A 14,686-nucleotide genomic window follows, 5' to 3' on the forward strand; every position below is an offset into this window, starting at 1 on the left:
TATGATAGACAAACAGATAAAAATATATTTTTGACACATTACGAATATGCTTTCGGAGTTTAGAAGTGGCTAAAGTAGCCTTCTTTCTGACTCCAGGCAAAGAAAAGAAACTAATATGCTTTGCAGAAATATTCATTTTGTCTCCAACATTTTTCACAGTGCCAGAAAACACCTCCACTTTGGGTTGAATTTTCAACACTCCTTGCAGAAACATTCACTTATTCATGTCCCCATTCCTAATTGCTCTCAGTTATACCATCACATAGCCAAGTCCATTGGCTACGTAACATTGGCTGCATAACACTGTGATGTCACCCCACTTACACAGCAATGCTTGATTGGACCAGATCACTCAAATGGCTAATCCAGGGATCAGCATCAAAAAGCAGCAGCCGTAGATGAAAAATGAACCAAAAAGGACTGGAAAAGATACATAACTGAATATCATAAGTATTTTTCTTGGCAAATTTGTATCCCGCTGAAATTGCTAGTTTCTACCTAAAAATCAATGGGGGATTATTCACAGGAGGACTTGGAACTGAGTTGAATGCTGATGAGAAATTTCACCCGGCTGTGCCCAGACCAAAGAGAATCAACATTTTTAAATCCCCAACCCCTCTCTATTGGTCTCCCCATCCCACTGTCTTTTGTACGGCAGACACATCTTGCATAAAGGTTATGCCATTAAATCTGATAGACAACCAAGTCAATGTCACCAACAATGTACAGAAACATCCAGAATATTTTAAAGAGAGAGAAAAACATGTTTTTGTTTTGTTTTTGTTTTTTGTGAAAGCTTCTGCCAAGGAAGGATATTTTTGTTTCATCCCTGTTTGTGTCCTTGCCATTTTCCCAGAATGCTTCTACCTCACAAGATTTGGAACCAGAAAGAAGAGCATTCCAGGAAGAAGCAGCAATTGGATAACTCCGACTCAACACCTTCCTCCAATTCAGTACTGCAGGCCCCACAAAGAACACTTTTAAATGCATCTATGGAATCCCATTCTCCCCAGCTGAAAAGTATCCGCGTGGTAGTGTCCAAAGGTATGAAATGCTAATAATTCCCACTCTTCCCGAAAGTGGCTGGGAGGAACATGGCAATCCAGGATGGGAACTTTGGCTTCTGAGAATACTATCTGCTCCACAATTATTTCCCCTTTTCCTTCTGCCTTCAATAGGCTACCATTTCATTCTAAGAAGTACTTTTTGCAATAGACCCCATTTAGGGTAAACAAAGAAGATGTAAGATTTCAAGTAATTTAACCATTCCACTGGGTGAAACCCAGGATGATGTTTTCTAATCTTCCAGTTTGGAAGAAACTGGAAATCAAAGCCAGAGATTCAAAACCAACACATATTAAGACAGCTTGGAAGAGAACTTCAGCTGAATACCACACAGAATCCTGATACAGTTCCAGAGCAATGATTTTGCTGTATTTCATTTCACTCCTTCCTACTAAAATATTCATATTTGTACCTTTTTCAGACATGAACATTTCGTTGTTCCAAAAACTGTCAGTCTGGAAAGAAATCAGGAAGAAATGCAACATATATACCGCCCAAATGTATGGCCAAGGAACAAAACCGTGGAATATTCTATCTATTCATTTTACTCCATGAAAGCACTGGTTTTGAGTAGAAAAGACAAGGAAGTACTTCAGTCTATAATTTTTGCTACTGTTTATAGCCATTAATACCCCACTGTCCTTCTCTGCTGCAGCCCTGAGAGTCATTTTTTTCTCATTTCCACAGCTTATTGAGTTGTTGAACAAATGAACATGTGAAATGAATGAAATGCATTTGAGTAGTAGCAGCAGCAATAGTTCATGGATCAAATGGGGTGGTAGCCCACAAATGATGGAAGAAGATGGTGCCAGCTCATTCTGAGCCAGCAAAGCAAGTGAAAGAAATGCTTCCTCTAGTGATCATATAGATGAGGGCAGCCCATCAGAGATCATTCTTTGAACAGAAGGGTTTTTCTCAGCCCTTTCAAAATAAATCACAATGAGAACCAATTTAGATGACAGAGCCAATTTAGATTTTTTTTTTACAAAAAAAGATAAAACAAAGGATAAATCCCTTATTTTTTTCCAGAAATAAATGATTGAGCTTCCTTCCAAAAAATACAGTTAATAATAATAAAATGTATTTATATTTTCTACCTCTCCAAAGATTGAGGCGGGATTACAGCAGTAAGTAATACAAAATAATACAAATAATACAAAATATTTATACATCACTAAAAACTAACACTGCATTTACTAATTCTTATTACTGCTCTAAAATTTATCTTTCCATAAACAAAGTTGAGAGTGGATTCTTCTCATTAGCTTTCATACAAAGTCTGTCGGGTAAGCCCACCGAAAGAGGTCTGTTTTGAGTGCTCTCTTAAAGGCCTCTAAGGAGGTAATACCACGGATCTCCTCTGGTAGGCTGTGCCACAGTATTGGGATCGCTGCTGAAAACGCCCTGTGGGAAGTTGTGATTAACCTGGTGTTACGATGTTCTGGAAAATACTTCCCTGATGTTCTAAGAGTGTGGAGCGGATTGTGTAGGGAGAGACGTTCACATAAGTAACTCGGGCCCAAGCCATGTAGGGCTTTAAAAGTAATAACTAACGCCTTGTATTGTGCCCGGAAGACAACTGGCAGCCAGTGAAGAGATTTTAGCACTGGTGTAGTATGGTCAAACCTAGATGTACCGGTGACCAATCTGGCTGCAGATATTTTGAACCAGTTGAAGCTTCCAGACTTGATACAAGGGTAGAGCGCATTACAGAAGTCCAAATGAGAGATTACCAGTGCAAGCACTACTGCTTCTAGGTCCTTTTGGTCCAGGTAGGGACACAGTTGGCGTATCAGCTGAAGCTGATACCAGGAACTCCTAGCAGTCGCATCTATATGAGATGACAACTGTAAAGATGGATCAAGGAGTACTCCCAAACTGAGAACTTTGTCCTTTGGGGGAAGTGTGACCCCGTCCAGGACAAGCTGACAAATCTCCTTTCCCAAACTTGGGACACCTATTGCGATTACCTCTGTTTTCTCTGGATTCAGCCTGAGTTTGTTTTCCCTCATCCAGCCCATTACCGACCCAAGGCAGGCCTCTACAGAAGAGATGCACATCCTTAGTCACTGCAGTAGTCAGTGACATAGAGAGAGAGATTTGGGTGTCATCAGCATACTGATAACACCGCGCCCCATGCCTCCAGATGATCTTTCCCAGTGGCTTCATCCCAGCCTTGGTGAGGAGAGCAGACACCACAAACCTTCCTCCTCTTTCTCTCTTTCTTCCTCCTCCCCCCAAGAAAGGGCACCTATGGCAGGGGCCAGTGGGATAAAGGTGGCAGAGGGCAGTAGAGAGGCACCTAAGTACTCACTTGCTGGCCCTGCCGCCAGCCTCTCTGCTACCACCACTACTCCCAATGACCAGGACTAAGTCTCCCTGGGGAACTGGGCATGCCAACACCTCTGACAAATGTTACCTGGTGTAGCACACACCTCCTGCACCCTGACAGTCATGTCACAAGTGAGGGAAATCCTCCTTCTCTTTACCTGGACTCTGGTAGGCTTCAATCTGTGGTCCATGGTATCAGCAGTGACATTTTCAGGTAGCATCACAGGGTCTCTTGGAAGTATCAGACAGGAAGGGGTGCACACAGCCCCTGGAGTGGAGGAGAAAAGGCTGAGATTGTTTGGCATTATTGATTTCTATAAGGAACATGGTTTTGCATACTGCTCTGAAAAGTCACAACAACACTCCTGCATGTAAATTGTCTTCTGAAAGAGGCTTCAGCAGCTTGCACAGAACTATGAGACTCTTACCTTTCTTTTCTTCTTTTAAGGGAGAGATTCTAGACCATGTGACCCCAAAGAAAAAGTTTTAAACAATTTTAGCACCCTATCTCTCTTATTCTTTTTTGGCTATAATCATAACAAAAAAATGGTTCAGGAAAGGGTCCAGGGTCAGGATTTCCTCCCTACCACCATCAGCATCCGCTGCACCTCCTTGGGCTGCCTAGCTCCTTGTTCCTCTCTCGGTTTTTCCTTATTTACTTCCACTTTTAATTTCCCACACTTTTTTCAAATTTTTTTTTCATCTATTTATAAATAAACAATAATAAGAAATCAGTATTTCTTCCAGAAGGAATAAATAGCTGCATTAAATATTCCAGAATAAATATTCCAGAAGGAATAAATATCTTCACAAGAAATCCCAAAAGCAATAAATGCCACTTTGGCCTGTTACAGACTGCCAAAATAAAGCTGCTTCGGGTCTCTTTGGAGGTATGCTATTTAAATAATGCATGGGTCCTAAGAGTCCGGAGGTCGCGTCAAAGCCACACTCCATTCTGAAGCACTGGAGTGCAGCTTTGGTGCAGCTTCCGGATTCTTAGGATGCATGCATCATTTAAATAGCATACCTCCAAAGAGACCCGAAGCAGCTTTATTTTGGCAGTCTGTAACAGGCCTTTGACAAAGTTGTAAGATACATGCAAAGTCACTTTAAGCAATCCTCAGAAGTAAATGCAGTTGTAAAATCTGAGAACAGGGCCAAGAACACATGCTGAACAGCAGTATAAAATAGAGTTGAGCAAACTGACTACAAATGTAATCAAAATTTGAACTTCAGATCTATATACATTTTTCTGAAAGCAGAACAAGCTTTAGGGACACTGATGAATTTTTTTATTACAACACAGGAGGACAGGTTTAACAGTGCTGAAATTTTGGAGTTTGATACTGATTAAAACCTTGGAAACTATACAGAATATTTCCCCCCTAGAAACGTTAACTCTCCCATCTGGTATGCCTGCAGCCTATTTTTTTTTTTGCATACACAGTCTTGTTGGCCATCAATTAAAACAAGAGCAGGTTGCACTCAGTTAAGATATTCAAATGAATTGCTAGAACATCTTTCAGCATTGGGTTATTTCAAAATATTATGTGAGATCCAAATTTCCAAAAGCTTCTATACAACTACTGTACTGCTTCCTTATGCAAAACTCTGCCTTGGGTTTGGAAAAATAAGCAATTAAGAATGGCTATTCTAGTCTATACATTCTCTGCATCGTTTTCTTTTCCAACAACAGAACTTTTTAGAACCATTGTAAACATAAGCCAGTCTCTGTAAGAAATGATTTTCATTGAACTGCAGTTTCAAATTAGGCCAGATGCAGTCTGAGATGGAAACTATGGACTTTATTAAGTTGCTATTTGAAAAAAGATTTTGTATTTGGGGTCATTGTGAGGTGAAGGATATTGTTGATGGTGCAGGAATAGCTCAATCAACAAAGTAGATGTGTTCCTGGGCATTATTTCTTTGACCAAAATTTTGGTACTGGAGACAGAAATAACATGGAAGAAATACAGTTAGGTTCTTAGTCTCCCACCCCCCAAAACAGCAGTTTCACATGTTTCAGAAAACATTTTATTCAGAACTCAAATGGGCTACTCAAATGTATTTGCTGGTTTGCATTGAAGATATACAGTCCCAAACCTGCAAACTAGTGAGCTGTCCTATAACATCAGGACAGGAAACGCCAGCTGTATTTGCCAGTTTTGTCCCTAGAAATACACATCAGGATCTTGTGAAGCTCCTGGCAAACAACAAGAGAGCTATAAGCCCTGAAATTCTTGTACAACATGGTCAGAAATTAAACCTGAGAAGAATTAGTGACTTGCTCCCTCATTCCTGCCACCCAACCCTTTGCTAGAACTGCAAAAATGCTCCCAGTTCTCTTTGTTGGAGGCAACAATTGCTATACAAAGAAATGTGATCTTATTTCAGCTGGGATGAATATAAGATACAGTGGACCCTTGTTATACGCTGGAGTTTGGTTCCAAGATCCCCCGTGTATAACAAAATCCGTGTATGCTCAAGTCCCATTAAATATAATGACATCGCAAAATGGTGTCCCTAATAAAAAATGGAACATCAAGGTAAATTTATACTTTTTTGGAACATTTTCAAACCGTGTATGCTTGAATCCGTGTATAAAAAGTCCGTGTATAAGAAGGGCCAACTGTACTACATTTAGGCAGAATATATAATATGAGTGACACCTAGCTTTACATCTGAAAAGGATCTAAGGTGTCTTAGTAGACTAAGTAGTAGTCCTTTATTTATTTATTTATTTATTTATTTATTTATTTATTTAGATTGTAAGCCTGAGGGCAGGGAACTATCTAATTAATAATAATAATAATAATTGTAAGCCGCTCTAAGAGCCTTTAGGGCTGAAGGGCAGGGTATAAATAAAAAAAGGGTCAACAGTGTGAAGAGTACACTTTAAGTATAGTATAATATGGAACTACTTCCATTGATCTGGAATGCTGTGTCTAGTTTCCTTGACACTGTATATAGTTCAATCACAGTTCAAAAAAAAACTGGAGCATATACAGATAAGGAGGACAACATGGTAAAAGGTCTCATGGGGAAGGACTCAGGGAATTAGGTATGTATAAGTTGGTAAAGAAAAGACCAAGAGTTTGTTTTCTGCTGCTCCAGAGATAAAGGATGGGGAACAATTGATGAAAATTACGAGAAGTGATTCCATCTAAACATTGGGAAGAACATCTGTAAGAACTATTTGACAATGCCTTGGAGGGTGATGGACTCTCCTTCTTTGGGAGTCTTTAAACAGAGGTAGCATGGCCATCTTTCAGGAATGCTACAGTTGTGTATTCCTGCATTTCTGAAAACTCTCCTCTCCTGCCTTCATTTTTTTTAATGTTCTAAAAAAATGTGTAATGAATGCAAGAGAGGGTTTTTCTCATGCTTGCTGCCTATTCAGAACACCCATCTGCAAGTCATAAGTAACAACTTTTTAAACCAAGAGAGGAAAAATGAAAACAAGCATACCCCCCTGTTATTTGCTTAGCTCTTGCTCATGTTGCAATGCTTCGTTGATAACAACATGCCATTTTAGAAACCGAAATACCATTACAGCTAAAAGGTAAGTTTTAAGTGGCAAAGGAAAGCTAGAAAAAACTGAAATATTGCAATAAATTTAATAATTGTTGACTAATGAATTCTTTTCTAATCTTGGAGACACTAACAAGCTTATTTGAAGTGAGGAAGGGCCTTGTTACAAGACAAAAAGAAATGAAAAACTGGAGAAGATAAAGGAAAGAAGGTGATCAGAAACAAACACTCTTACCAATTCCAAAACCTTGCTCACATTTGTACTCCACTGAGTTGAGCTCTTGGGGCGGTGAGCATTCACCTTGCAGCTCTTCACACAATTTAAATTCCTCTGACCACAAACCATCCTTAGTGCATAGGACAGGAAGCTGAAGCAAAACAGGAACAGAGCAGTTAATGAAAACGAAGGAATTTAAAGATGAATCTTCTTGGCACCTTCACTAAATGTAATGCTACCCATAATCAACTGCCCAAATATGACTCTCGCTACTTCACAAGTTCTTTGCTTTGATTTTGGGATTGCCAACATTTTTATGGAATTGCTGACACAGGTTTGGGAAAAGACACTCTCTAATAATTTTATAAACACTATGCTGTTAGAACTGCTACTAAGACAGTTTTCAAATTCAAATATCATAAGTGGAATAGAACTCTGTGGGTGGGTGTGCTCTTCCAGTTCATACTCCTAATTAATTATTTATTAATTAATTAGGGGTTAGTCACAGATGACTTATCTGCACTGTTTGACACCACTTAAACTTGTCCTGGCTCATTGCTATGGAATTGGAGCAAGCTCTGGTGCCACCACCAACTACAAGTCCCAGGATTCCATAATATTGAGCCAGGGCAGTTCAAGTGGTGTCAAACAGGATTATTTTTGCAGCACGGATGCAGCCTATTTGAGATGACTTAATGTACAGCATAATGATATGATTTAGCTTCTATGATGTAAGAAACCAGAGAAAGAAAAATTAAGGTCATTTCCCATCCCCTCTGTTGCTCCAGAGACCCCAGTACCTGCAATCTAGCTCTACAGGATAAGCCTACTCAATAGATATAAGCACGCAGGTAAAGTTAGACAGCCAACCCTCGGCAGAACTGAACCAGCAGCCATCATCTCTGCTTTCCAGCAGAAATCTTAGATGCATTCAGCTTTTTGGGAGCTGGCCACATTAACGAATAGTCCTTACTTTCTTGCTCTGTGGGCTGCAGCTGATGACACATTGGCTGTCCAGCTCAAAGCCATTGGTGCAGCTGTACATTCCCTCAAAGACTGGTGGAGGTGGCTTACACACCACAGGAACACAGGTGCCTTCCTCCCAGAAGCCACTTTCAAGACACTGGATATTTAACAACTTCCTGGATGGGAATGGTTAAAAACACATAAAAACACCAGTTACTTCACTGCATATGTATGTTGGAACATCTCCAAATGGTCAGGAAATAAAAACTGCTATAAAGAGCAGGATTTTGAGATGGGCCTCCACCTGGATTTCTGGGCATCTTAAAACTCTAGCTACTTTTGTCCATTGAGTAGTACTAGGAATGAGTCACCATCAAATCCATCTTCTCTTCAACACTCCTGCTGAGCAAGGATTTGGCTTCAGCCAGATGGAAAGGAGCTGGTGGACTCAGCTTCTACTGCAGCTCAGGCCAATCCAGTGCCAATATCTTCCTTCTAGTTTTCTAGTTTTCCTTCTAGTTCTAGTCCTTCTATCTAGTTTGATAACCCCAAGGGAGTGTATCAGTAATTCTGAAAAGGCACATATACTTCTAGGTGAATAGGTTTGCATGTATTGTTGCTGTGTGTTTTCAAACAACTTATCACTGAGTTTTATTGGCAAGATTTGTTCAGAGGGGGTTGTCTTTCCTTTTTCTGAGACTGAGAGAGTGTGACTTGCTCAAGGTCACTTAGTGGCTTTCCCTGGCCAAGTGGGAATTCCAACCTGGGTCTCCAGAATTGTAATTCAATGCTCAATCCACTGCACCATGCTAGCTCTTCTGTATGTATACTGTAGACCCCATAACTGTCATGGCTCCATACAGAATCCTGTGATTTGTAGTGTGGTGAGGCGCCCTTCAAATTATCTACTACAGAGCAATAGTGCTGTTGTTCAGGGGTGGGTAACAGAACTCTCCAGCAGGGAATTCTAAGGACCCTTCAACAAACTGCAAATCTCAGGATTCCATAGTACAGAACTATGGCAGTTTAAGCTGTACGGAACTGATATAACGGTGTACTTTTCTATGGTAATAGGAAAAAAGAACTTTCCAGACCACATTTAACTGGGGGAGGGGATTAGCCTGGGCCCTGTTTTGCCAAAGGACAGTAGAATGGGTCTAGAAACTAGCATGGTCAACAAATCACACAGAAATACACTGTGCATTTACTTCTGTAATGTAGTCCATGCTAGAGTGCCCCTCCAAGGTACTGTGGAGTGAAGGAGGGGGGTGACAGATAAGGACTGTAGTTGTCCCAAAAATGAGAGTGTTGTTGCTAAAATAAAATAAAGGGCCATTTGCAAAGTAAGACTTTGCAGAGACCGAAGACTTATCCCAGAAGAGAGGAGTGATAGTGAGAGAAAGATGAGACAGCAGTGACCCAAGAGTTGTTGTGCAGCAATGCTCCCAGAACTGGAGGGAAAAGAGGTAGTATAAGTGGGGCTGTTGCCAGCTACGGTCCTTAGTGGAGGAAAAGCCCAAGCACTCCCCTACTGCATGCCTAAGCCACCTCCTGCACTTTCAAAAATAGTTGCTAATCATATGGCTTGGACAAACTGACATGATTCACACTGCTGCTGATACAAGGCCCAGAGCAGAGGCAGCAGCTGCCTCAACATGGGCCATTGTAGCCTTCTTGCACTAGTAACTGTGCTCACTGTTGTTCCTAAGCTGAGCAGTTAGTGGGACATATATTTGGAAGGAAGTGATTGCTTTTGAACACCATCATCACCATCCACTTTCCTTCTGCCTCATTGCTAGTTAAATACTGCTGCTCCTGTGATTTCATTTACCTTGCCCACCCAATAAGGTTGTCATCCCATCTCTTCAGCTTGCTGCCTCTGAGGTGCGGAAACAACCCAATTTTTATCCTGTGGCATTGTCTGGATACATACTGAGAAGAGGAGGCAAGATCATTATCCCTCACCCCTGCAATGTACATGATATCCTGCACAATGCAGTTTACAGCTAGGATTTGGGATAATTTGAATTATTTTATTTTTATTTTAAGTACTAAACAGTTTATCACACACCTGGAATTATGCTATGCTCCTGTTGCCCCAACGTCAAATCGCCCCAACATCGGATCAAATTGTTATTTAAAAAGGGCCCTTTTCCTAACAATTACGAGAATGCTTCCATGATGAAAACAGAAGCGTTCTACTTTAATAACACCAGGAATAATCCCACCAGGAAGCTCTTGTCACAGATTGGTGACGTTGGGGCGACAGGAGCATAGCGGAAGTCCAGGTGTGTGATAAACTCCATAGATAAGAGCAGGAGCTAGTCTACACATGAGTGTTCTATGCAAATTTGTGTGCGTTTTCACTCATTCACATTGATGGTTTATTTTCTTCACTTTCCTGTTCACATCTATACACCTTCCCTCTGCGGAAAATGCACACCCATCTGAAGGCATGCAAAGCAGGCTGAAATGAGGAGTATTATAAATTTGTAGACTAGCCCCAGGACACCAAAGGAGGTACACTTTTAACAAATAACTTTACATACTTATATCACCTTCCTTTCCCAAGACTAGTCAAAGCAAATTCAATTATTTTAGAAGTGGTATGTTCAAAAGCATTCAGTATGCAAAATAGAAGGAACATACACACACATATATATTGCCAGAATGTATAGCAATCACATAATGTTTTTGGTTCAGAATTCAAACTGTATGGATGTAGAATGACTTAGCATAGAGTAAACCCAGCTATTTGCATCACCTGGCATTTAATGAATTCCACTTGAGGTCGCAGCTTGCTTCTTTGTTCTTATGAACTTTTTGGGAGGGGTAAGGTTTGAGTGTTAGACTAGGACTCTGGAGACCAAATTTCAATTCCCAGCTCAGCCATGAAACACACTGGGTTACCTTGGGCAAGTCACACTCTCTCAGCTTCAAGGGCAGGCAATGGCAAACCTCCTCTGAAGGCTGCGCCCAGCGATGCAAACCAGGAAGGAGCTCCGTTTTGGAACTCCTTCCTGCTCTGCGGAAAGGGCGCGTTAAGCGCCCTAGCGCGGAGCGATGGCAGCATATTCGTGATGCCATCATGGCGGCGGCCGTGTGGAACGGCCACCGCCATTTTGTGCACGCAGAGCGCGTACTAGGGTTAGGGGGGTGCGGAAGCACCGCCCCTTCCTAACCCTAGTACACACTCTGCGCATACTTTAATGGCAGTCTGTAACCCGCCTTTGTCAAATCAATCTCTTTGGCCCCTCTCTAATTTCTGTGACTTCTCCCTGAATTCTGTCCAACTTGTCAATACCGCTGTAATGAAGAGAATGGATTCTTTTGCCAGAAAATATGGCCGCAGCATCTTGAACTACTGAAATGACACAGATTAACTTTAAGCACTACATATATAAAGAAAAGAAACAGTGAGAAAGCTGTGTGTTCACTCTGTAATCCTTGTCAATGAACTTTATATCAGATATTCCCAAGGATGGCATTTGCACTAAAGTACTTAATATTTTGAAGGCAGCTGAGGAACACTCTGACCTGATGGAGACATGGTTGTGAAACCTTCACTGATGAACAGCAGCCTACTAGCTAATATAATAAAAGGCATTTGCTCAGCTAGTCAGTGTTAAAATAGAGATGGTATGTTCAAAGAGCCGTGCAAACTGTTCTCCACTGCTATATTACTAGCTGTAATCAATCACTGGTAGCTCAATCACTGTACCATTGTAATGAAAGAAGAAGTGACTAGAGCACTTTTCTCCAGGAAAGAATATCTTTCTATTTTTTATTAATTCTACCAAACACTCCTTCTCATCAATACTGCACAGCTTATACCCATTAGGAGGTTGCTACTTAAATAGACACACATCCACTTCGCATATCCTCCCACCCTGAGGCCTTGCCATTCAACAACAGACCAACACACAGATTAACATCTTAATCACTTCCTCCCAACCAAGGGCCACACAAGGTCACACACCTCCATGCCATCACCCTCTGAAGATGTCAGCCACAGATGCAGGTGAAACACCAGCAATAAATTCTTCCAGTATGTGGCCACATAGCCTAGAAAACCCACAGGAAACTATAAAATGCAAAGAGTGAAGCAGTAAATTAGGATCAAATAAAATAATGGATTTAGGCCACCACCCAACTGTTCAAAGGATCATTCTAACTAAATCTAAACTAAATCAATTAATTAACATTTCTTGTCTGAACTACCCAAATAGAGTGTGAGAGATTTCATTGTAGCAGAGTCACTAGAAGCTATACTAGGGATCTTATTCAGGACTCTTCTTATGCTTCTACAGTTAATTCGATGCCGTTTGATTGGAGAGAAATATAGTTCCTATGTGACATCTTGTCTAGCATTTCCTCATGTAAAGTGATGTTTACTGGTATTAGCTTAATTTTAAAAGTTAACACCAACAGTCATGCTGATCACCATTATCAGGCAGAGCCAGCTAACTTAAATAGAATAAAACATTCAAGACGAGGTCCTTTCAGTGGTTGTAAAATCACTGTCAGGTGGTTACCCTTTTCCTCCCTCCAGGAAGAAAGTGTATAGTGGAAGAGACAGGCTGAACCATTCTATAATAGCAATTGCAGCCTTTTGTGTCCCATGCAGAAATAGTGACAATACATTAACTAGAACTAGAAGAATGCATTAGAGAGTAACAGGATTTTTCCAAGATTTTTCCAGCAGCAAAACATTATGCAGGATGTAAAATGCTATAGAGGTACATGTAACACAAAGACTTCAGTGATACTGCTGTTATAAATCTAGTTTGAGAGGGGCTGTCTGCATGGGCAAAAAACCCCATTCAAACCGAAACAACTGCTTTGTCTGTTCTCATGACACACAGTGACTTCTGATGAAATACTACAGATTTCCCCATTAACACAACTTTGCCTCTGAGTTGTCAACTTTGCCTGGAGTTGGCAAAGTCGGGGTAGATGCCAGTGTTTCCACAAAACCTTGGGGTCAGTGCAAGGTTTTGTGGCATGAGATCAGCTGGACTGGGCCTGATTTGGTGCAAGCCATCTGTTCACATGCCTTGCAAGGGACAAGAAGAGACCTTTACTGCAAGTTCTGAGAAATCAAAGCAAAATTTAAATGAATTTTTAAACCAAGAAGAGGGATGTTGAAAGAGAAAACATAATGCAATCAGGATAAAATAAAAAGACAGTTGAAGCAATAGCTTGAAAAACTGTACAAAAGAGATGAAAGCACAACAGATCCCTTCATAGCAGAACCTTTTGATGAAGAAACTACAATTTTACCAAGTAGAAGCTGCTCTCAAAGCGCTTTGGTAAAATGCATCACACAGAACCGAATTGTTTTAAATTACAGAGATGGAATCTATCCAAATTCTGACAAAAATCTACTGACATATATGGAAAACAAAATAATAGCCCAATTGTTGAAAAAGCTCAGTATGTATTCCACTCCTCAAGAAATGGGATGCAAGGGACTGTTGCAACCACTGGACTATTGCACTGATCTTCCATACAGGCAAAGTGATGTTCAGAAGTTTACAACAAAGCCTTTTGCCATATATGGATTAAATTCAAATTATAAGAAAAGAGATTTCATCTAAACATTAGGAAGAACATGTTTAATGTAAAAACTTTTGGACAGTGGAATAGACTGCTTCTGGGGTTGTGGTGGACTCTCTTTCTTTGGTAGTCTTTAAACAGAGCCTATTTCTCCTTGGATTGCCAAGGACTGAATTAGTAGTGTATTTCTGCATGACTAGATGGCCCTAACGTTCTATGATTCTACAGAATGAGAAATGCCAAGTATCGAAGCTAGATTCAGAAAAGGAACAGGCATTAGATATTTTGGCTAATGGTGCACATCAAAGAATTTCAAAAGAAAACTAGCCTGTGCCTTACAGATTAAAGCGAATTCTTCAGTGGTGTAGATCATGAAAAATGATGGGTTGCTAAGTGCTATATGCTACAGCTACTGACTGTCCTGATAAGTAACATATACTCTGGACAAGAGGTCACTGTCAGGGCAGAATATGAAGAAATAGAATGGTTTTCATAGTTGTTTTGTGGATTTTTCAGACTATGAGGCCATGCTCTAGAAGAATTTATTCCTGACGTTTTGCCAGCAGCTGTGGCTGACAGCTTCAGAGAATCACGCAGAATTCTCTGGTATAGAAGAGAGTGGGGTATATATACTATTGGTAGCAATTTACATGTTAATCTGTGTATCGTTCTGTTCTTGAATGGCAAGGCCTATAGAGTATCTATTTAATTAATGGTCCATTGTCTGCTAGGAAATCCCCCTCACCCCAGGTGGTTTTCATTTGCATTTCCTAGGTCTTGATTTTGGTGTATTTTAGGACTGGTAGCCAAACTTTGGTGCTGTACAGACAGGCCCTATCGGTCAACGTCGTTACGTGTGAGGGGCAGCGCTTCCAGATGTGCCTTTCCCCTCGCACATAATGAGGGCGTCAAAATGACGGCATCCTGTACATACGGGCGCCGCCATTTTGACGTGACAGACGTCTCGGCGCCTTCATGGCGCCGTAAGTGCACCATTGGCGCTTTGCGATGTCATAA

At 40.8% G+C, this 14,686-nt stretch overlaps 1 protein-coding gene across 1 annotated transcript in view; it reads right to left on the reverse strand.

Moving 5' to 3' along the window:
* The window catches only part of PAPPA2 (pappalysin 2), a 177,932-nt gene that overhangs the window by 26,469 nt on the left and 136,777 nt on the right, over positions 1-14,686 (reverse strand). Inside the window, exons 17-19 of the mRNA XM_089518326.1 lie at positions 8,118-8,286; positions 7,163-7,295; positions 3,555-3,664 (exon numbers count right to left, since the gene is read on the reverse strand). Coding sequence (XP_089374452.1) covers positions 3,555-3,664; positions 7,163-7,295; positions 8,118-8,286 — 412 coding nt within the window. The remainder of the gene's footprint in view (positions 1-3,554; positions 3,665-7,162; positions 7,296-8,117; positions 8,287-14,686) is intronic.

Source organism: Sceloporus occidentalis, unplaced genomic scaffold (genome assembly GCF_023333645.1).
Source record: "Sceloporus occidentalis isolate IW3139 unplaced genomic scaffold, rSceOcc1.0.p SCAF_3, whole genome shotgun sequence".
Lineage (NCBI taxonomy): Eukaryota > Metazoa > Chordata > Lepidosauria > Squamata > Phrynosomatidae > Sceloporus > Sceloporus occidentalis.